General features: G+C 35.8%; 1 protein-coding gene across 1 annotated transcript in view; it reads left to right on the top strand.

Annotated features, from left to right (window-relative positions):
- The window catches only part of LOC106880096 (uncharacterized), a 46,009-nt gene that overhangs the window by 1,032 nt on the left and 21,175 nt on the right, over window positions 1–23,802 (top strand). The window contains exons 2-5 of the mRNA XM_052974101.1: window positions 3,924–3,987; window positions 10,776–10,824; window positions 15,437–15,508; window positions 22,378–23,784. Coding sequence (XP_052830061.1) covers window positions 3,957–3,987; window positions 10,776–10,824; window positions 15,437–15,508; window positions 22,378–23,784 — 1,559 coding nt within the window. The 5' untranslated portion in view covers window positions 3,924–3,956. The remainder of the gene's footprint in view (window positions 1–3,923; window positions 3,988–10,775; window positions 10,825–15,436; window positions 15,509–22,377; window positions 23,785–23,802) is intronic.

Here is a 23,802-nt window from a genome sequence, read left to right on the forward strand (position 1 = left end):
TATATATATATATATATATATATATATATATATATATGAAGCAAAAACGAGGGGTAGAGTCGGACATTCGCGGTAACGTTATTTTTATTTGGAAATGATATATTAATGGCAATGTTTTTGATTAAAAATTGAGATATTATAATAATATTTGATAAAATGTAGTAGAGACAGTTGTGATAATAATCGTTGGATAAGTTTACCTCCTTCCTTCTGAGCGGTGGGGCTAAAATAAAGTACCAGTTATGTACTGAGGTAAGCGTATTCCATTTTACCCCGACTCCAGAAGATTATGGTATGGTCTTGTATCTATGAAAAATATGGTATACAAGGTGTCCACAAAGTCTGGCTACATGGAGTAAATAAAATCATAACATAAACAATTAAATATCAGAAATAATAATTTCTTAAAGTATGTGGCAATCCCCATGTACCCAGATTTTGCGGACACCCTGTAGAATAAAACATAATGAAATAAAATATATTTATTACAACCGAATTGAAAAAATTCCGAAAATTAAACTGTGATACTATGTTTAATTATTTGAGATATATTTGGATCTTTCTGTTGCTGTCACAGTTTTAGAAATTAAAAAAAAGGGAAAACTTTGATAGCAATAGAAAAGATCCGTATTTTATGAAGACTATATATTACAAAAGTACACTTCCTTATTTGTATTATTACAATAGGGACTGCTGGAAACCTTATCTCCAGAAGATATAGCACTCATAAAGAAAAGTGTGACTTTGAATTATTGATCAGATCGATGTTTCAACAGTAAATAGTTCCAAACTCTTGGAATCAATCTACCCTTTCTCTAGAACTAAAAAAAAAAAAAAAAAAAAAAAAAAAAAAAAAAAATCAAGCACCTTCACAGAATTAGACATCCATTTGGAGCTAATCTATATTGAAAATGTGAGTTCGTGCTCGGCAAAGAAGAGGAGCAAGCCTGAACAGAAAGGAAATTTGGGAGAGATAGAGAATAACATTTATGTAACCCCAAATTCTTTGAGCAATACAGCCTGGACAGGCAAAGTTGATCTTGTCTGGATGGATATTAACCCCGACTTAATGAGATCGAACCAAATAATGATTGAGATCTTTTTAAAATTCTTCCAACTACGCCAAAGAATATGGTGAACAATTGAAATAATTTAGGTGGTTGGAAGAATTTTAGAAAGATTCTATTTATTCACTTCATCTTATTTAATGAAGATTAATTATTTTTACGATTTATTTACCGAAATTATCTATTTTTACGATTATTATCGAAGTACGTTTCACGAAATATATTTTCTTTTTCGACTTCTTACTATTTAACTAAAATCAGTCTTAACATCAAATTATTTTACTTTTTAAAACCAATTACAGATAATCTTCACTTAACAGTTTATTTGTTAGATATAATAATTAATATTTTGACTATTTCAATCAATACTTTGGTTTCCATTCATTATCAGACGACAGGTTCATCTGTGCGTAAGTTGAAACAACAGCTTTACTGCTTAAATCTTAATTATCTTCGTTTTTAGTTTAAAAACGTCTCATTAAAATTAATGACATCGTACTTGGATTCAGTTGGTGTCAAAAAATATATTTTATTTGATTTCTTTATTGAATATTTTCTAAGTTTGGACGTTAAGGAACTGACTTGGTGCCCCCAAGATTATCTACTATAGATTATCTTTTTAATTGTGTATCTCTACCACTCGTGGACATGCTTGTAAAGTAAAATAAAAACAATGTAGTATCCTTGACCATAGGAAACCTGTTTTAACGTTCAGAATTGTCAGATCCTGGAACAAATAACCCACATCAGTTCTTAATCTGTTAGGATGTTGCATCCTTCAAAAATCTCATGTTTCCCAATATTCATTAACATTGTTCCTGACCTGCTTGCTCAACCGTCTTCTCATAAGATTCTTTTCATGTTCACTTTTCGTCTTTTTTTTTCCTGTGTATTGCGTATGTATTTCTTAGTTTTTGTTGATCTATTTGTCTCCTCTTTTAACCTTTCCTGACGAGTTAAAGTGCACCTGAGCACTGCATGCAGTAAGCTCATTAATTTTTCTTTGCAAAGTAGTTTAGCTCCACTTTCCAGCAGACCTATGAGCGAAGACGCTCCATCGGTGATCATCTCCCTAATTCTCTCTATTTTATTTAAAAAAAATTATTTTTTGGCAAATAGTTTATTTAGGACATTACACAATATCTTTACTAAAATAGCAAGAAATAATTTAAGGGAGATCTAGGCGTTATTTTTAGTAGCTCAACTTACTGTATAGAGACTCCGTGTAGTCGTTATTTTGAAAGTAAACAGACTTAAAAGTGATTGTTCTTCAATAATTATTTAATAATTTCATTGAACTTTGAAGAAAAATGTACGAATAATTGCATTTTGTTTTATAATTATTCATATTTGGTTGATATCTATCAAAAGGATAGCATTAGACATTTACTGTAACATTTTTAGTTTGAAATAATAATATCAATGATAATATTTTGGATGAAAGATTGTGATAAAGATCCCCTTTGATCATGAATGACCATGGGATTGCACCTAGAAAGTTACCCGCCAAGGCACAAGTCCAGGCAAGGTTGTTTTATGGAAGACCAGTAGTCATCCATGCGTACCAGCCTCCCCTCTTCACGTCACCAATGTTTTCCAAGGGAAAGGCAAAGGGGCCCCGATACTGTTTGGCACCAGTGACGTCATAAGTCATTTCTACAGCTGAATGAATTGGAACAATGTAAAATAAAGTGTCTGGCTCAAGAACACGATACACAGCATGGTCTGGGAATTGACCTCAATATCTCATTGTTGTGAGCCCAACGCTCTAACTACTGAGCCATAATTGAGATCTTTGCTCGTTGGATGAGTTTACTTTCCATCTTTCTGAAAGAATTTAAATAAAAGGCTGACTTTCAGAATAGCTATCAGTTATCATGAATAAAATGAATTGCTTTGGTATTTCTATAATATCTAACCTTTTGAATTCTGTTGTAAGCATTAAAAAAAAAAAATTTAAATGCAAATTTTCAAACTTCCTGCCCCTCCCCCACCATTCGGCCTTCAAAATAGTTTCCTTGATTTTAATTTTTTTTTTTTTAAGTTTTCTTTTTATCCATGTTAAAATAATTCATTTTTCTTTTCATATTTCTCAACCCTTTCTCTATCTCCTTATTAAATGACTTTATTAAACTGCTCATGGCTGCTGGAGCTGCTAAAAATAATAGACTTACACAAGTAGATGTATGAGAAATAAAATTGGAATTTTGGAAGTTTTTTTAAAATTTCAATTGTTTGAAATGTAGGAAAGAATATTTTTAATTGAAGAAAGTAGACTGGAACAATAATATTCTCTCGCTTTCCCTCTCTCTATCATAGCAATATTTTTCGCGGCACTTTTTCTAATTAAAATCGCTCATTTCTGTTTTCTAAATAATTAAATATTTCTTTCCATGGTGTAAGAGGAAATCTTGTTGAGAAATATTGCTGCTCTAAATTGAAGTATAGCAGCTGATAACTAGTACCCTTGTGTCTTGAAGTTGAAGGATAACCAATCTACAGTCTTTTCTTAAAAACTGTACATAAGAATAATTCTAACTAAAGTGTTTGTTTAGAGTGTGGTCTACCTCACTATGAAAGAAGTGACATGAAAAAAAAAATAGAAGGAAAATGGAGACGATTGTGATTGTGTACATAGAAAAACCTCAAAAAACAAAAAAGAAACACTGTCCCAACACTGCTAAAGTGAAACCATATAAACTAAACTATATCTTTCAAGATTTTACTTTTGTTCTAACATATTTGATATTTCTTTGTAGTTATTTGACTATATTCAGAGTTTTAGTAAATAAAATGTAATTATTTACCTGTTTTTGTTACAAATGGATATCAATAAGTTAAATGTTTCCATTTCAGTGAACTTTTGTACTGAATTTTAGAAAAAAGAAAATGGATATAAGGAAAAGAAAGAATGATGCATGTAAGTAAAATGATAACCAGGCTTATTGCTACAGATTTAACCTATATATATGGGATATATATTTAAAATATGTTCTCGATTATTTTTGAAACAATTCCTACAGAAATTTAAATAATGTGGAACTGAATCAACATTTTAAATACTTACAACTTTAACTGAGAGAGAGAGAGCAAAACCGTATGTGATCAGAAAGTACATATACAGTTTCTACTAGATAGTAATTCTCTCAATAATAGTAAAGATAGCAGAAATAATAATTATCTGATCCATTTAAATTTAGCACTTTCATTTGATGGAGTTTCCTTGACTAATAATGACATATTATATACCAAGTTTGAGGAGTTGCTGTGTTGTACATGGCTTTTACTTTAAAAAAAAAAAAAGAAAGAAAAAATCTTCATGCTATCGGTTCTTATTGAAGATTATTAGTCTTTAAGATGGGCACATCATCATTACTTTTAATGTCTAGTTTTCCATGCTTGCATGGGTTGGACAGAATTTGTTGAGGCAGATTTTGTATGGTCACCTGTTTTCAAAAAAGGTAATATTTTCCCATAGCCAGACATGTTTTCACAGAAAGTTGAAAACAAAGGATATTGCTTGCATGATGGTGATACTCATTTACAACTATCACATACACACAATTTTCATCTATCAAATTCACTCACAAGGCTTTGTGGCCAGAAGACAGGAACACATTCTCTTCCTCTCTCTCACATGCACACACATGACTGGTTTCTTCCAATTTTCCTTTACCAGATCAACTCACAAGGCTTTGGTTGACACAGGGCTGTAGAGGAAGACATTTGCCCGAGGTGCCACACAGTGGGGCTGAACTCTGAACCATGTGGTTGTGCAGCAACATGTTTATTTAATAAAACGTCTTTATAAAATATTTGTTTGTCTTTTCCCTTCTAATGTTAAAAGGAATATCATTCTTTTCATTTCCAGATATAGGCTCTATTTCTATAAGTTAAGAACATTCTATTTGGATTCCTAAAAGAATCTTCTATTTTGTTTGTCATAAGACTGCAGCCATGCTGGGGCACTGCCTTGAAGGGTTTAGTGGAGCAAACTGAATTAACCCTGTACATTTTTTTCCTTTTTTAAGCCTGGTACTTATTCTCATGGCCTTTTTTGCTGAACCACTAAGTTATGAGGACATAAACAAACCAGCACTGGTTATGTGGGTGGGGATCAAACGACAACACACACAGATATACAACGGGCTTCTTTCTGTGTTTGGCCCAGAAGACACTTGCCCAAGGTAGCATGTAGTGGAACTGAACCCAGAACTATGTGGTTGGAAAGCAAACTTCTTACCACACAACTACATCTGTAAATAAAATATCGTTTTAAATGAATTCGATATGAAATTTAGTGATGCTAGGTGTAATCTTTAGTGGTACTCCATTGGTTACGATAACGAGGGTTCCAGTTGATCCGATCAACGGAACAACCTGCGCATGAAATTAACGTGCAAGTGGCTGAGCACTCCACAGACATGTGTACTCTTAATGTAGTTCTCAGAGATTCAGTGTAACACAGTGTGATAAGGCTGGCCCTTTGAAATACAGACACAACAGAAACAGGAAGAAAGAGTGAAAGAAAGTTGTGGTGAAAGAGTACAGCGGGGTTTGCCACCATCTCCTGCTGGAGCCTTGTGGAGCTTTAGGTGTTTTCATTCAATAAACACTAACAACGCAATCGAAACTGATCTTATGACCTCGAGTCCGCTGCCCTAACTACTGGGCCATTGCACCTCCACAGGAGGTGTAATGGTACACTTATAAATGATATTATTAGTTAAAAGAATAAAATTAAATGGGCATTATCTGGAAGTATTACAATTCTAGCTGTAGCTGGTAATGTTATTGGGTAAAATTTAGTCAAGTTAGAAATAGCAATGTTACATGCAAAGTTAGGGGTAATAGTTTGCTGAAGCCTTGTGATTGACTAGTTCGCTTCTCAGCTACATAGCTTCAAGTTTTGCCCCATTGCAAGTGTCTTCTTCTATAGCCCTGGGGTGACTAATGACTTACCAGGGAATTTGGTAGATGAAAACTGAAAGAAGCCCATTGAATATATCTGTGTATATGTCTGTGTGTATGTGTGAATGCTTACAATCTGTACTGAGTTGCTGCTACAAACAGTGGCATCCTCATTTATAGCTGGGCTACAACTGGTTACCTTTTGACATTTTCTGCACTTTCAAATTCATCTAAAATAATAAAAATTCCCTATTTAAAAAACAGGCAAGGCTTGGCACTCGGAAAAGCATCTGGCTTTAAAAACTGTCCTGCAACTACCACCCCCACCAAGACATGCTAGCATGGCAAAGCTTGTTAAAAGTACAAATGGTGTGTGTGGGTGTGTATGAATGTATGTATGTGTGTGTGTATATATACATTAATCCCTTGCCGTATTGCGATTCATCTACCGCGGCTTATTATTTAAGTTTATGTCAATTCCTGCATGCTGTTTTGCATTTATAATAAAATATATACAAATATACAGTGCAGCACTATTTCTTCTTCAGATTTTCACCTATCACGGGGCGTTTTGGAATGTAACACCCACGATAGTTGAGGGATTACTGTGTGTGTGTATATATGTATACACATATATAATATCATTGTGGGTCAGATGGAAATCGTAGAGGTAGATTTTACATGTCCAGATGCCCTTCTTGTCACCAGCCTTCACTTGTTTCCGAGCAAGGTAAAATTTCACTATTGCAAACACTACCTGTATGACTGTGTTGCTTGTTTACACTTACCATCCAATGTGATGACAAGTCCCACACAGGTAACCAGACGCATTTATAGGTACATAGACATGTGTATCCATATATATATATATATATATATATATATATATATATATATATATATGTATATATATGTGTGTGTGTGTATGTATGAGATAGTATAGATATATAATGGCTATAGGGAAATATATCCACTCATAAGTTTTTGGTCAGCCCAAAGCAACAGTAGGTGACACTTGCCTAACATGTTACTCATGGCTGGGAAGCAAAATTCTTAACCATACAGCCATGTTCGTGTTTGTATGTGTGGAGTGGGTGGGTAGGTGAGTCCTTTAATCCTGAAAATACCACAAAGGTGGTGAGCTAACAGAATTGTTAGTATGCACAGCAAAATGCTTGGCAGCATTTTGTTTGCCTTTATTTTCTGAGTTCAAATTCTGTGAAGGTCGACTTTGCCTGTCCATTCCTTTCAGGGTTGATAAAATAAATACCATTTGATCACTGGGGTCGATGTAATCGACTTACCCTCTCCCCCAAAATTGCTGGCTTTATGCTAAAATCTGAAAGCAATATTGAAAATACCTATTATCTAAACATTAATATAATCTAATAATAATAATAATAATCTAAACACGAATTAGTGGCCAGTGTCTAAAGTGTATGGGACTGTGTTGGATTGTTTATGTCAAATGTATGAAAATGCTAAATGCTAAAAAAAAATGCACAAATGAAATCATAAAGAAGAAAACAAGTAACAGGAAAATTAAAGAAGCTGTAGCATTTGTGCTTGTAGAATTTTAATATAAATTCAGGAGAAAGACAGAGACTTAATCTTATATTTATATATTACTAGACTTAAAAATGAAACTGTTATATATATATATATATATATTACTAGATTTAAAGTCGGTAAAAATAATGGGAAATATTCATTTTGTTCATGACAACATTAATAGCATAAACGAACAGAATTGTTTGTAATTAGAAACTGAAACAGAATTATGGCCTTTTTACTTGCGCCCTACATCAGAATAAACAACCGAGAAAATAATGAGTTAAATAACTTATTAAATTGATTTTTTTTTAATACTTTTTTGTTATCCCGATCAAACATTTTGGATTATAGTTAGAAATTAACTTCTGATTATGACAAGGCTCACAGCTAAAAAAAATACAAGAAAGATCACTTTGTACTTTTTGTCATTAAGTAGTCTCCCCTGCTGTCAATCAAAATCCATAGCTAAGCTGGCAGTAGTTGCATAGCAACAGACGCAATGTTTTCTCTCAACCTTTCGCTGTTATCAGCTAATTTCATGTTTTCTAATATCTTCTTCCATATCCATTCTTTAACGTAGTTCAACCAGTCCCCTTTCTTGTCTTTCTGTATCTTGTTTACGGGGGTTGGGGTGGGTGTACATGCATCTGTTAAACTGTTATATGTTTGTTATTGCCGTAATAAATTCCAGTTAGATTCACTGTTGTGTGAAGAAAATGCCTTAAGATATCAATCCTGTAAGGGATTGATAAAATATGTACAAGTAATAACCTATAGTGATCGATTTATTGTAATCCTTTGCAAAGTTGTGGCATTCTGCCAGTTCAATATATTACCGGTCTTTAGCTTGGGTTGGATAGGTTGGCGTTGTTGAGGTTAATTTTCGTCTGGAGTTGCTGTCCTTGTAGAGGTGTCAGAAGATCATGGACTGCTTCTGCATTTCGTACAGAATACACACACACACACACACAATTTTTTTTCAGACAAGATGACAAAGGACTGAGATACTTGGTGCCTTGCTGTACCCAAGAAGACCTGTACTCCACAGCATAATTGTTAATGCTGCTCCCCCTGGAGAAGAGGATTGGTCTACAAGAGTAGAGTGTCTGTGCCATGTAAAAAGCACTTGTGCTGATGCCATGTATAAGTGCTCTTGCCAGTTCCACATTAAGAGCACCCAGCACACACTGTAAAGTGGTTGGTGTTAAGAAGGACATCCAGCCATAGAAACCAAGCCAAATCAGACTGGAACCTGGTGCAGCTCTCAGGCTTGCCAGCTCTGGTCAAACTGTCCAACCCAAGCCAATATTGGAAAACGGATGTTAAATGATGATGATGAACAAGGAAGCATTGTTATCTATAACCAATTTCTCTTAGTGATTTAAAGCCATATTAATCTTTAATCTTTGACCTGTACTACATTATCTGAAAATGAAACAATACATATTGCTTTATCTTATTTGAGGTAACTTCTGTTTTAGACATTGTATGCATGTCAATATATGGCACCTAAAGACAAAATGTAGCATGGAACAAAAAATATATAAGTTAATATTAAATGATCTGATGGTAATAGCTAGAACACCATTGACCATAGTTCTGCTTTATCAGGGCTTTGCAGATAGTAAAAATAAACATTTTGCTCTAGTTTATCCTTTTTACGCATAAAAACTTTAACAAATCTTTTCCAGTTCTGTTCCCCTTTAATAAATTATCTTGATCTATCTATGTCTCTAATTAAACTTCAGACCATGATTATGTCCCAACAGCACTCTTGATTATCCTTCTCTGCTACTGTTCCTATACTCTCTTTCAAAAACATTTATCTCAAAGTTATTAAAATATATTATATACTATATATGGATTTTAACTCCAGTCACCAATCAGTTAAACTTGTTTAAAATATCTTTTATCTTTTGTTTGTTTCTGTCATTGAAATGTGACCATTCTAGGGCACCACCTTCAAGGGTTTTAGTTAAACAAATCAACCCCAGAACTGATTTTTTAAGTCTAAGACTTATGCTATTTGTCTCGTATGCTGAACCACTAAGTTACAGGGGCACAAACCAACATTAGTCATTAAGGTGTTGGCTGGGGGAGACAAATATGGGCACAAGGATACACGCACGCACACACACACACACACACACACACATGACAGGCTTCCACACAGTTTCCATCTATCAAATTCACTCACAAGGCTTTGGTTAACTCAGGGCTATAGTATAAGACACTTGCCCAAAGTGTTGCACAGTAGAGCTAAACATGAAGCCACACGGTCGCAAAGCAAGCTTTTTAACCACACAGTTATGCCTGTGCCTATATTCAAGATTCGTGGCTGTGTGGTAAGTAGCTTGCTTACCAACCACATGGTTCTGGGTTCAGTCCCACTTCATGGCCCTTATGAGTGGATTTGGTAGACGGAAACTGAAACTGAAAGAATCCTGTCATATATATGTATGTGTTTGTCCCCCCAACATCACCTGACAACCGATGCTGGTGTGTTTATGTCTCCGTAACTTAGCTGTCCAGCAAAAGAGACCGATAGAATAAGTACTAGGCTTATAAAGAATAAGTCCTGGGGTCAATTTGCTCGACTAAAGGCGGTGCTCCAGCATGGCCACAGTCAAATGACTGAAGTAAGTAAAAGAGAGTATAGTGGTCTCCTACAATGGCTAGAACCTTCATTCTTGCCAAAGATCAACCATGGGGAGAGACTGAGACCCTCTCCATAGAAAACTTCATTGAATAGACAGTTTTATGTAAATATTGAGTAAAGTTGGCTTGGTAAACTTGGAAGCTACTCTATAGTCTACCATCGACCTAATTCCCTATGTTAGCATTTTCTACAATAGATTTTAATCTAACATATGCCATATTTAGATTACTTTCTGATATATCTCTTCTGGCAAGTGTGCACTCTTAACGTTGTGAGGATTGCATCACAAAAGACTGGTCTTCTGCTTAGGGTCCAGAAAATAAACCTCAATCCCAAACTACTAGCCTTCTATAAAGCTCAAGTAAGACTTGTAAGGCAGTAATGTTCTAGTTCATTGTAGATTATATTCCCCCAAAAAGGCCATCTGCCAAATTGACATAAAGTCACTCCCCAACACACTCCAATTTGTGGCCTATAGGTTCTTTGGTACCTCTCTATCCTTGCCCTTTTTTTTTTTTACAACTACAATAGTATCTTCAGCTTCTTGATACTGACATTGTCAATTCTTGTTTTATTTTCATAAGTTACAGAAACTGTTGCTGAGAGCAGTGAAGATGAAATGATTCCAAAAAGGTAGCTTTTGCATAGTTTTAAAAATGATTTTGATATAATTCCTTGTTTGTTATTTTTACTTTTTCTTTTCTTTATCCATATTAAAATGCCAGATGGATTCAAAGAGCAACACTATTAATTATATATATTAAATATAGAGAGTATAATTCTTGTATTTTCATTTTCTTTTATTTCTTTATTTTTTGTCTTGTCTTTTACTTGTTTCAGTCATCGGACTATGGCAAGCCTGGGCACTGCCTTAAAGGGTTTTAGTCAAACGAATTGATCTCAGTATTTTTTAAGCCTGGTACTTATTCCATCAATCTCTTATGCTGAACCCCTAAAATACAGGGATGTAAGCAAACCAACACTGGTTGTCAAGTGGTGGTAGGGGCTGAACACACACACACACACGGTAGGGTTCTTTCAGTTTCTGTCTACCAAATTCACTCAAGGCTTTGCTTGGCCAGGGGTTATAGTGGAAGACACTTATCAAAGTGCGATGCAGTGGGACTGAATCCAGAACCATGTGGTTGGGAAGCAAGCGTCTCTCTGTGAAGTGAATGACAGAATGCCCTGGCAAGACATTAAACTGCATCTGGTGATGAAGCCTGGGGGTTCAATAGTTTTAAGGAGTATGACATTCTCTTAGTCACCACTCCTCCCAAATTCTCTCTTGCTTGTGGTGGTAGTATGTGACGTGGTTCTCGGTTATGGCTAAAATGACAGAAGACAGTCTTGTGGCAAAGTCATACAGGCTTGGAGAAGGGCTAGTCCCTAGGTGTCTGTCACACAGCCCCAAAGATGTGATGAAAGTGACTGGAAACCATTGTATCTTTCACAAGAAATATTATGACTTTGGCATGTAGGTCCATGATCACTTATACCTGTAGGCATGGCACATGAAAAGAGAGAGGAGAATTACAGAAAAGTGTAGAACGTTCATCATTGTTATCATTATTATCATTTCAAGTCTGCTTCATGCTTGTGTATGTTAGGTTTTCTCTAGCAAAGCATATTGCTATTTGTTGTGGGCCTTTGTCTTCTTACAGAAATTAAGTCTCTTGAGATTAGCTTTCACTACTTCTCCCATGTCTTTTTCATCTTCTATCCAGACCATCAGTCTTTTTTCTTGCACGCTACACAAACAAGGTCTGGCCAGAAAGTATTCGAACTGTTGCTATGGTACTGGAGCTAAAGTATGCAGAATGAAGTTGCTTGGCACAGACCAACCTTAGACTCTATTGTACATGCATGCTAAGTTATAATATTCTTGCTCACTTCTGTTGTTTATAGCAGTGCTTGGAAGTTTGGTGTTTAGAGTGTGGTCATCTCAAAAAGATTGGGTGTCAGCTGTGCAGGGTCTCTTTGATTGCATCAAGGAAGATGAAAACTTTTTGAAAACAGTTATAACATATGACAAATCATGGGTCTATGGCTGTGACCCTGAAACCAAAGTGGAAGACCTCAGCAAGATTTCAAGACATTAAGGAAATCTAAGAGAATGTTGCAAAAATGGAATTCCGGGAATGCTTTCATCAATGGAAACAACACTGGATTAAGTGTGTGGCTTCTGAAGGGGACTACTTTGAAGGAGATTAAATGCTGAATTGATGATCTGTGTTGTAGTTTTCATTTTATAGCAGCAGTCCCAATACTTTTTGATCAGACCTCTTATACCTATTATTTATTTTTTCATTTCATTTGTCCTCTCATTCATGCACACAGTAACATTATACATCCAGAAGGGGTTTATTTCTTTCCAGCCCTCAATCATCCTTCTCATTCAATATCCATAATATGCTAATATGTGTCATTGCCCTTTGTATGCAAGGGAGAGTTTCTTTATTGTCAGAAGAGATAAGAGCTCCCTAATCTTTTCCACCCCATTATTACTATGGCTACTATACTTTTGGAATACCTGTCTCCATTGTTAATTAAATCGCTAGATAATGGAATCTGTCAACTACTTTTAGGGATCCTTGTGAGCATTTGAAAATTTATTTTGAAAGAATTTATTAAAAATCCAGATTGATACAAGCAAAAGTTTTGAGATGAAAACAAGTTCCTTTTGATAAATATTTCACCAAACATCCATTTCACAGAATTAGCAAATTTTCGGTTCCAATATTCTGTACTTAGATCATAAAAATAGTTTAATTTATTTCAATTTTAATGTTTACTTCTGTTAATGATGCATATGGTATTGGTCTACTGTATCATTTTAACTTGTTATATAACATTTGGTCTTATTTCTATCAAGCAACAACTATGTATCTATTTATCTCTGTAAGTATATTTATAACCAGTTCAATGATCACAAACACATGAAAATCATCAATAACTTATTTGTTTCCAGAAAACTACACTCACTATCCTCAAGAATTATTGGCACACAGTCTAATTTATGTCCTGTTTGGCATGTTGCCCTGACCATGCTACATATATCATAAACTAGAAGGATTTGTTATTTCTTCAATGCTTATACCATGTCTATGCTTGGTAAATTGTTATCAATATCAGAAATCTTTGATCAACATTTTGAGACTACAGTTTCTTTTTAATTGGATTTTGTCGCATTTCCTTTCCTCAAACATTCTTGTTTGTTATAGTAGTATTTACATAGTTGAAATTATTTTAAGAAATAATGTGTTTACACACCATATTTTAACAATTTCTTAGCAGGTTTGAAAATAAATAATTATCCTAGCTATTTTCGTAATGTTCAGATAACCACATCATATTCTTTAATATCTGTTTTCTATATACTTAGATCTGTTTTCTGTACTTAGATTTTGGTCAGATTTGTACATCATCATCATCATTTAATGCCCATGTTCCATGTTGGTTTGTGTTGGATGGTTTGCCAGGATCTGATGGATCCAAAGACTTCATTATGCTCCAGTGTTTACTTTAGCCCCTATTGCTCCTATGGCTGGATGCCCTTCCTCATGCCAAATACTCTACAGTGTATACTGGGTGCTTTTTTTTTTTTTTGTCACACTAGAACCGAGGTCACCATGCAGCTTGCATGACTACAAACCTCAGGGGTGTAGGGGTGCTTTATGCTGGGAGAGGAGGGGTTAAAGTATGAGAGAAGCCAGAGCATGGAAATGTTTGTTGCTGTAGATGAGTTACTTACATTCTAGAAGTGAGGGTGGGAATGATCAAGGGGAGCTGGAAAGGGATAGAAATAGTTTTAATGAGGGGTTTGGGTGGACCTTCAAGGTACAAGGTGAATGGAACTGAGTAGGGATAGAGGAACTGAGTGAGGGTGGAGGATGCAAGAGTGCATGGAAGGATCATCATCATCATTCTCATCATTTAACATCCATCTTTCATGCTGGCATGAGTTGGTTGGTTTGACAGGAGTTGGCAAACCAAAGAACTACACCAGGGTGAGAGTGGAAAATTGATGAGGGTGGTGGTATGCAAATGCAGTAAAGATTGAGTCGGGTTGAAGAGCAGATGTAGTGAATGGTGGATAAGGAGTGAATTGGGGGATAACTGGAAGATAACTGACAGTACAGAAAAAGTGGGGGTGGGTAGGAGAACAGCAGAATAGTAATTATGATGCAGTAGATAGGAAAAGGATGTGAGAGATGACGTGGTGTAGTTGTATGAGGAGAGGAGAGAAAATTTGGTGGCTTGGTGGTAGTGAGGTCAATGCAGTGTGTGGATAGAGAGAACAGTATTCATACATAAAAGATGGATAACAAGTGGAAAAATTGCAGGTCGTGAGAAAGAGAAATATCAAAGAAGAGCTACAGTATCAGTTGCTGTATCAACTGTATCATTCCATGTCATTTTTGGCTTGGCTGGGACTTTGTCTAAGTTACATGTCTTATCATTTGCAGTTTGTTTCGTAGATTCCCAGTTATCATTTATGCTACAAGCACCTAAATCCTTCTCTTTACAGTCATATGCATCACTTAAAACAATGGTTTTCAACTGGGGTCCACATGACTCTTGGGAGTGCATATAAGATTTTATTAAGATTCATGTGCATTAAGTTGGGCATACTTCTACAATACACAAAATATTTTAACAATTTCTTTTATAGAATTCTTAATATTTGATTATAGAAATTTAATAAGATTTTTCAAACATCAAATGGCTATGAGGGCCTATCCAAGTAAAAATAGGAATCAAAGGGTAAAAAGTGGTTGAGAACCCCTGAATTAGAATTTGTCAAAAGCTATTCCCAATTATGAGTCTTTTAGTTTCCATATCTTCCTTCTCCATTATCTATTTTTGTATCTTCCTCTGGCCAACTCTGAAGTTTATCAACAAATCCTATAAAACTAGTACACATTAGTACAAATGCCATAAAAGTGTAGTAATATTTTAGTTAACAAATCATATGAAATTATGGTGAAGGTCGTAAAACTAAACACCTTGTATTATGCTATTTGTAGTTCAGGTTTCAATTTAATTTACTTAAATAATTATTGTAAAAGCAGTTACCCATATCAACTATTTCAGATACTTTTTATTGGTTTATTTTTGATAATTATATTTATAACTCTCTATGATCACACATAGTATAATGTACTAAAATATTTTGTAAAGACTTTATTGTATATTTTTTTTGAGCATAAATATTAACTAGTTTTATATTCATTTATTGTAGTCAAAAGATTATTCCTGCATTTTCTTCTCGAAACAAAAGTGTTAAAGATGGTAACAGTAAAAAAATAAGAAAGTGAGTAAAACTTTGTCAGCATCGGTTTTATATTTTGCAATCTTTTTCTTTCCTTGATTTATTTTCAATTACTGTGAGTATTTTATTGTCAACTAAAATATTTTGTTTAATTTTTGGTCTTTTAAATTGTAAAAATGCAATCTAATTTTGGAACAGTATAATTGTTAGTGTTTTATTAGAGCAATTAAATATTGAAGAATATTTAAAACAAGAAAAAGTTTATTTGGATGAAGAAATGTTAATCCAGTTATGAATTATATTTAATTTTAAGTAAATATAAGTATTATGCTATGCTGTACTATAGAATACAGTAATAAATACTTTGTCTTTATATACAGAAACTTCATAAATATCAAAAGAGGGATCAGCTGAACTAGTTTCAGTCTTGTGTTGGGATTTCATCAGTAACTGAATACCTTCTTTAACTGTCCAGACATCACTGGGGATTTATCAGACCAATTTGCATATTTCATTTATTCAGAAAGATGGATTTGTTACACTTAATGTAGTAATAATATATTTATTGGACTAGCTGTCAAGAATGTGTTGAATTTGCAAATTGCTCTCTGACATGCTTTAAACCCTCAGAAATACTATGTTTATAAGCAGTGTTTTGTTGGAGAGTTAAGGAGGAGGGCATTCAGTCACTGATGAAATCCTAACACAGGATTGAAACTAGTCTAGCTGATTCCTCTTTCTCTGTCCATGAATATATTGTATGCAGAAATAAAGTGTTTACATTTGTCACATTGTGTTAGCTAAATATCTATAGATGGACGTATTCTATAGTATAGTTTTGAAACCAAACATTATTCATGTACCAGATAATCAAATTGTCAAGAATGCATTAAATATGCAAAATGATCTGTTCAATTTACTTAAGCCCTCAGTCATATTGTATTTAGAAATGGTGAATTGTGTGGATTGTTAAGGAGAGTATTCAATCTTTGATGAAATCCTGGGTTGAAACTAGTCTGGTTGATCCTTCCTTTCCTGTCCAAAGACAAGGTGTTTACATCTCTGTATTATATAGTGTTGGCTAAAATCTTGGTCTGTTCTATAGTACAATATAATGCTATTCCTGCATGGGTCAAACGGAATTTGGTGAGGCAGATTTTCTATGGTCAGATGCCTTTCCTGTCACTAACCATTATCTGTTACCAAGCAAGGTATTATTTCCTCATAGCTAGACATATTTCATGAAAGACTGGAAACTAACAATATTGCTTGGATGATGGTGACGCTTGTATGATGACTGAAGTCAAATGACTGAAACAAGTAAAAGATATAAGATATATATCATCATCATCCTTTAATGCATGTTTTCCATGCTGGCATGGGTTGGACAGTTTGATCAGAGCTGGCCAGCTGGAGAGCTGCACCAAATTCCAGTCTGATTTGGCTTGGTTTCTATGGCTGGATGCCCTTCTTAATGCCAACCACATTACAGTGTGTATTAGGGACTTTTAACATGGCACCACACAAACACTTTTATGTGGAACTGGCACAAGTGCTTTCCATGTGGAACAGGCACACAGCTCTTGCAGGCCAATTCTCTTCCCCAAGGGATGTGGCCTTAACATGTCTGCTGTAGAGGATGGGTCTTCTTGAGTACAGCAAGGTGCCAGGTCTCTTGGTCCTTTGTTATCTTGTCTGAAAGGTTATCCTTCAGGACTTTGTCCCATGTCTTCCTGTGACTCCCTCTTCTGAGTGTTCCATTCACTTTGAGAGATTGGCACTTCTTTATGGAGCTATTGGCATCCATCTGCATCATATGACTAAACCAACGCAATTTTCTCTCTTGCACACTAATTTTACTTATGCTTAATTTCCCTCTCAGAATACATCAGCATTCTGTTGAACAGGTACACTTACATTAAACATCCAGCAGAGCATACCATTCTCATTCCTCTCCAGCCTTTGCATGTCCTCTGCATTTAGGGCCCATGTCTCACTACCATGTAGAGAATTGATGATATATATATATACATACATATCATTATTTGTCTGTTTCCAAGCTGGTATGGGTAGGATGGTTTGACAGGGAACTGGTCAGCTGCGGGGCTGTATCAAGCTCCAGTGTAATCTTTGACATAGTTTCTATGAATGGATGCCCTTCCTACTGCCAGCCATTTTACAGTGTGTATTAGGTGCTTTTTTGTGCACAAATTATTAGAAAATAAATTTATTGATAACATTGCATCACATCATTGGTAATATTCTCATAAAGCAAGGAACTATACTAATTTTGTTCTGATGACAAACATGGATGAGTGAATAAGAAAGAACATATATCCCATATTATTAATAAAATACAATATCATCTTATAACAACTAATTCACCAATCAGTGAAACAAACAGCCCACATAATATCATTCCTTTTAGCTTTTTCTGATGATAGAGTTTTCTCAATTCCTGGTACAAAATCAGTTGGTAAATTGGCCATTATTAGTCTATAATATTGTATTTAATTAACAATAATATACTCACTCTATTAACCGATATATGAGTGCCTGTTTTTTCTGACTTGTGGATTTTTACATAACTATTGTATATTGTATATGAAGAGCTATGACTTTCTGTAGAAAGAGAGTTACATTAAAGAATCAATTATATTGTCAGTCTGATTGTGAGTAAACACTCTTAGCTCATTAATGGTCCATATTACAAATTGGGTGTATGGTGTGTGGGTGCGTGTGCATCTAGTGTGTGTGCAGTATATGTGTACATGGTGTGGTGGTGTGTATGTGTGCATTTTGTTTTGTGCATGTGTATTTGGTGTATGTGTGTTTAGTGTGTGTACGCATTGTGTGTGTGTTTATCTAGTCTTTTGAAACTGAAAACAATAATGATACACTTGCATGAGTAGATAAATTGAATGTAGTTTATTCCACATTTTGAATATAAATTTTTCATAACTAACTGATTGCTGTTGAATATTTTAATGAATACTTAAATGGGACTAAAAATATATGGTTACATACAATTCATGACAGTTATATGTAACACTAAATGAGTTTTATACTTGAAATATTTTGTCACCCTCTAACATTGGCCTTTCTTCACTGCTAGTCGTCACTTATTCTTCAGGCCATCCATCGGTAACATCAGTCACTATCTCTTATCATTGTCCATTTCCATTACTATCCACCATTCTCTCTCAACTCAATGGAAATTGTTTCCGAGTTAACCCATTGAAGTTAAGGCAAGCTTTTGTATCACTATAAAGTTGCTTAAACAAGTTAACAAATTGAGGTGGACATCCAAGTTTACCAAGACTGGTCCAGAGAACGGTCCTATTAACAGTGTCGAAGGCTTCTGTTAAATTGACAAATACCTGATAAAGAGCCATGCGATGTTTGATGCATTTCTCCTGAAGTTGATGAGTAGGAAAAATCATGTCCATTGTGCCATGACTTGATTTAAAACAACTCTGACTCTCTGGGATGACAGAGGGGCATATCCACATTATTAGCCGATTAAGTAAAAGTTTTGCAAAAACCTTACTATTTCAAGCAGGCTTATACCTCTGTAATTTCCACACTCAGATTTGGATCCTTTTCCTTTGAACAATGAAATTAAAATGGCATCAACTTAGTCCTGGGGGACAGGAGCACCCAACCAGATGTCTGATATTAGATGGTGGATCTCTATAGCAAGCCTATTACCCCCGTGGAGGAGAGTTTCAACAAGAATACCCTCAAGACCTGGTGCCTTCCCAGTATTTAATTCTTTGTTTGTCTTTTTGCTCTAATCTATAGTTGGATGTTCCATCATTTCATGGATGATAACCTTTTGGAGCAGATTACTGATGACATCTTCATCAATAATTGAAGGATTATAAAAGAGATCAGTGAAGTGCTCAGTCCAACGTTTCATGATACCCTCATGATCCTTGAAGAGAAAGCCGCTGTCTTTAGGCTTGTGGGTACCACAAATGAAGACTGAGGACCCAACACTTGTCCGATCAAGTGATATACTGTTTTCAGGTCTTTACTGTTATACGCTTTCTGGATTTTTTCAGAAATATCCGACCACCATTTGTTTTACATTTGTCATATCTTTCTTTAGAGTGATGATTTTTTCCTTTTGAGAGACTGCAGTAAGGGCTTTTTATCCTCATCTGGGGCACCGAGGTATTTTTGATGCAACTTATCTTTAACTCTAAGAAATTTATTGATCTGTAGATTGTTTTCATCAAATCAATCCCGATGTTTTCTGTTTCTGAGACCAAGAGCCTCAACTCCAACATGGTAAATAGTGGTCTTAAACTGAGCCAAAGTTCCATCAAATTCCGCCTCTCCAATAGCATTTCTAAGATTCACCTGCACCTTAGAGTCCCTTAATTTCAACACATCAATACGTTTAGGGATTTTTATTCCTCCAAATCTTATTCTATGCATGATATGGAGTTTCAATTTACCGTATATGAGCATATGGTCAGTCTCACATTCTGCACCACATGACTCAGACAGTGCAAACATCTGGAAGGGCTTGTTTCCTGGTGATGAGGTAATCAAGAATATGCTCATGTTTGGATCTTGGGTGTGTCCAGGTAGCTTTATGGATATCCTTCTGATGAAAAACAGTGTTGCAGATGATGAGATCAAGTTCAGTGCAGACCTGAAGAAGATGGAGACCATTAGCGTTCATTTTACCCAAACCATGCCTCATAATTGCATCCAACATGGGCATTGAAATTACCAAGAAGGAGGATCTTACCTGCATTTAGAATTGAAATCTAACCAATCTGAGATCCTCATAGAAAGCCATAATAGATTCACTGCTGCTATCAAGAGTAGGGGCATAAACAGAAATAAGTCATAAAACGATTGCATGGTAGAGAAGCTTGAAGATACATAATCCTATCACTGAAACCATTAGGTTCTATTTTATGGGTTAACTCAGTATGAATGGCAAAGCCAACATCCCCTACTCGTTTTTTGAACCTTTGGTTTACCCTTCCAAAAGAAAATGTATCCAGCACCTGTTTCTGTCAATTCATCTTCATCACTCAACCGAATTTCTGAGAGTGCAGCAATGTCAATGTTCTACCAAGCCAACTCCTTGGCTATCATGCCAGTTTGCTGTTCTGGGTTACTTGACGCTTCATGATCAAGAAGTGTCCTGACATTCCATACACCTACCCATGATCCATATTTCTTGCTTGCATGTTTTCTCTTTGTATTCCTCCTGCTCTAGTGAACAGCCGTCAGCTGCAGGTTGCTGGCCAGCTTGATGGTAGAACAGGCATTTGTTTCGGTCACCTTTTCTAGACCTTTCCCAGATTTCTGGGTGAGCAGTGATACCCTAGAGAGGGCTGCTCAGATGCTCTTGACCTTGCCGAAGCATGCTGCTGTTCTTTCAACAATGCAGTGATGTTAGATAGGCCCTGAGCCACCCATGCGCAGATTCGTGACTATGTGCTCCCAGCCTGTTAAGCCTGCACATGTCGCTACTATTCCATGGCCATGGGACTTGAAGAGATATTTATATATTTAAATATCAATGCCACATACTTGTATGACACATATAGCACCCACTCCTCCCCCAAAATCTGATATCCAGTGACAAACCAAGGCAAGATGACTGGGGGATTATGGAGGTCGCATGTTTTATTATCCCAGAGTTTAACCTCTCCAGTGGTTTTATATTAGAATGTCCTCCTCCCAGCCTTTGCGCAACTAAAGGCTAACTGCAAGACAGCGTGAAGGATTTGAATTTGGAGTTACCTTCTAGACAGATTGCCTTCCCCATGGCTTTATTAAACCTAGGAGCTCCATCTATCCCTTTAACTACATCCACAAATACACACAAATCAAATAAAAGAAGTAAAAATACAAATATATATATATAAAATAAAAAAGACATGTACACGCAATATACATGCATATATTCAAGAATTAAAAATGTAAATATATATATATACACACACACACACATGCCCAACACTTACCCACAGTTCACCACACCAAACATGCACCTGGCACACACATCCACAATTCAGCCAACTATATACATATGCATATAGTTGTACATATGTACATTGGATGGCTGTTGACTCTTAAGAGTTCTTCTGCCCTTTTACAGGTCTTGTTTTTAGCTCTGCAGGGTATCCCATACACACCTTCCTCATCAAGTACAATTGGTGGAGGGGGGGGCGGTTTAGTCACTCATTACCTTACCATGTGACAAGTAGTACTGGGTTACATAGTACCAGTAACATAAACAACCTGGCATACATATATATATATATGTATATATTCATCATCAACCTCTTCATTTAACACCTGTTTTCCATGCTGTCATGGGTTGGGCAGCCTGGCAGGAGCCAGTTGGACTGGGAAATATGCTAGGCTCCACTGTTTTGACATGGTTTCGATGGCTGGATACTCTTCGTAATACTGATCACTTTAACAGTGAGTACAGGGTGCTTTTTATGCTGCACCAGTACTGATGCTTTTTATGTGGCACCAGCACCAGCGGGGTTATAGACACACACACACACGCACACACACACACACACACACACACACACACACACACACACACACACGTTATTGTTTTCCAAAATAAATTGCACTTCATGTTTGAGCTTCCAGTGAAGTTGTAATTTGATAGTAAGGCACTCATCTATGGGTCTACTGCATCTTACAGCAGAAACAGCTGTAAGCTAATGAAGTTCATAAGTTAATTGTTTATTTCCTTGTCATCTCGATTTCTTATCGATATATTTATGAAAAATGTTAAATTTATAAAACAAAATGCTTAGCTCCTTTTAGTCCTAAAATTTTCTTTGTTTTATTATATTTTGAAAGATAAAAAAAAAATTAACTGATTTATATTTTCTGTTTCAAATTCTGTCCAGAAATCCTGAAAGCATATTTCATGAGCAACAAGATGAGCCAAAGCCTAGTAAAATCAAGGATAAAGCAACTCCTGATACTCCTGCTGTAAAACAAATAACACAAATAAATATGGCACCAGAAAATAGAAATAATAAAGCTTCTTGTGATATGTCTGAGCAAATAAGTACAAATAATGCTGACATAGAAAAGATCTGTGTGGAATCACAAGCTGCTGATTTGAAGGAAAGTAAACTACAGAAGCTTGAAATGACTGAAGTTAAAAAGAATTCTGATTCTAAATCTGATAATCAAACTTCAACGGAGATTCTTAATGAAGACAGACTAAGCTGCAAAGATGGAAGCCATTTGGAATTGTCTGAGAATTCTAACACTGTTGATTGTGTAAGAACGATAGAAACAGAATACAAATCACCTAATTGTGAAAAATTGATTTCTTCTATGGAAGATGTAAGTGTGAAACAATCTGAGTCTTATTTGGCCATGTCTTCAGGTTTAGAAATGTGTGCTCTGAAATCAGACCTTCTAAATGAAGATATTAAAAACAGAGATGGAGTTATCAGCTTTCTAGAAACTATTCCAAAAGATAAGTGTGCTATATCAGTTTGTAGCGAGAATAATCCCAACGTTGACATTTCTAATATTCCTAGTTCTTCCATATCAGAAATAAAAGGTGAAAGTAAGTTACCACTTCGAAGTGAGAAAGTGGAAAGTAATTTTCCTAATAGCAATGATAATCAAATTGTTTTATCTGCAAAAGAAAGCTTTCAAACTAATATTAATGTAAATAAGGAAGTTACTCTGAATTTATCTAAAGGATTAAACTGTAATCTGTATAATGAGCATTTACCTGATATTAAGACAGTTGGGCAAATGTCAGAAATTCAGTCAGGAAAACAGCTATTACCTTTGCCTACTGAAACACAACAATTAAATTCACAGACAAAAGAAAATTTCCCAGGTTTACAAGCGAAGGATGCACTTTCAGATCTACAGGCAAAAGGTCAATTATTAGGTCTTCAGACAAGAGAGAAAATGCCAGGTCTTCAGGTAATAAAGCACCTTCCAGGTCCACCATCAGCTGAACATGTTCCAAATCCACCGGCTGCTGATTGCTGGCCTGATCCACTGAAATCTGAGCACCAGGCAGAACCATCAACAGCCAAGCACCAGACAGAGGCACCAACAGCTGAGCACCAGGCTGAAGCACCACCAGCTGAGTGCTGGGCAGAGGCACCGGCAACCAAGTGCCAGGCAGAGGCACCGGCAACCAGGTGCCAGGCAGAGGCACCGTCAACCAGGTGTCAGGCAGAGGCACCGGCAACCAGGTGCCAGGCAGAGGCACCGGCAACCAGGTGCCAGGCAGAGGCACCGGCAACCAGGTGCCAGGCAGAGGCACCGGCAACCAGGTGCCAGGCAGAGGCACC

The sequence above is a fragment of the Octopus bimaculoides genome, chromosome 1, assembly GCF_001194135.2.
Source record: "Octopus bimaculoides isolate UCB-OBI-ISO-001 chromosome 1, ASM119413v2, whole genome shotgun sequence".
Lineage (NCBI taxonomy): Eukaryota > Metazoa > Mollusca > Cephalopoda > Octopoda > Octopodidae > Octopus > Octopus bimaculoides.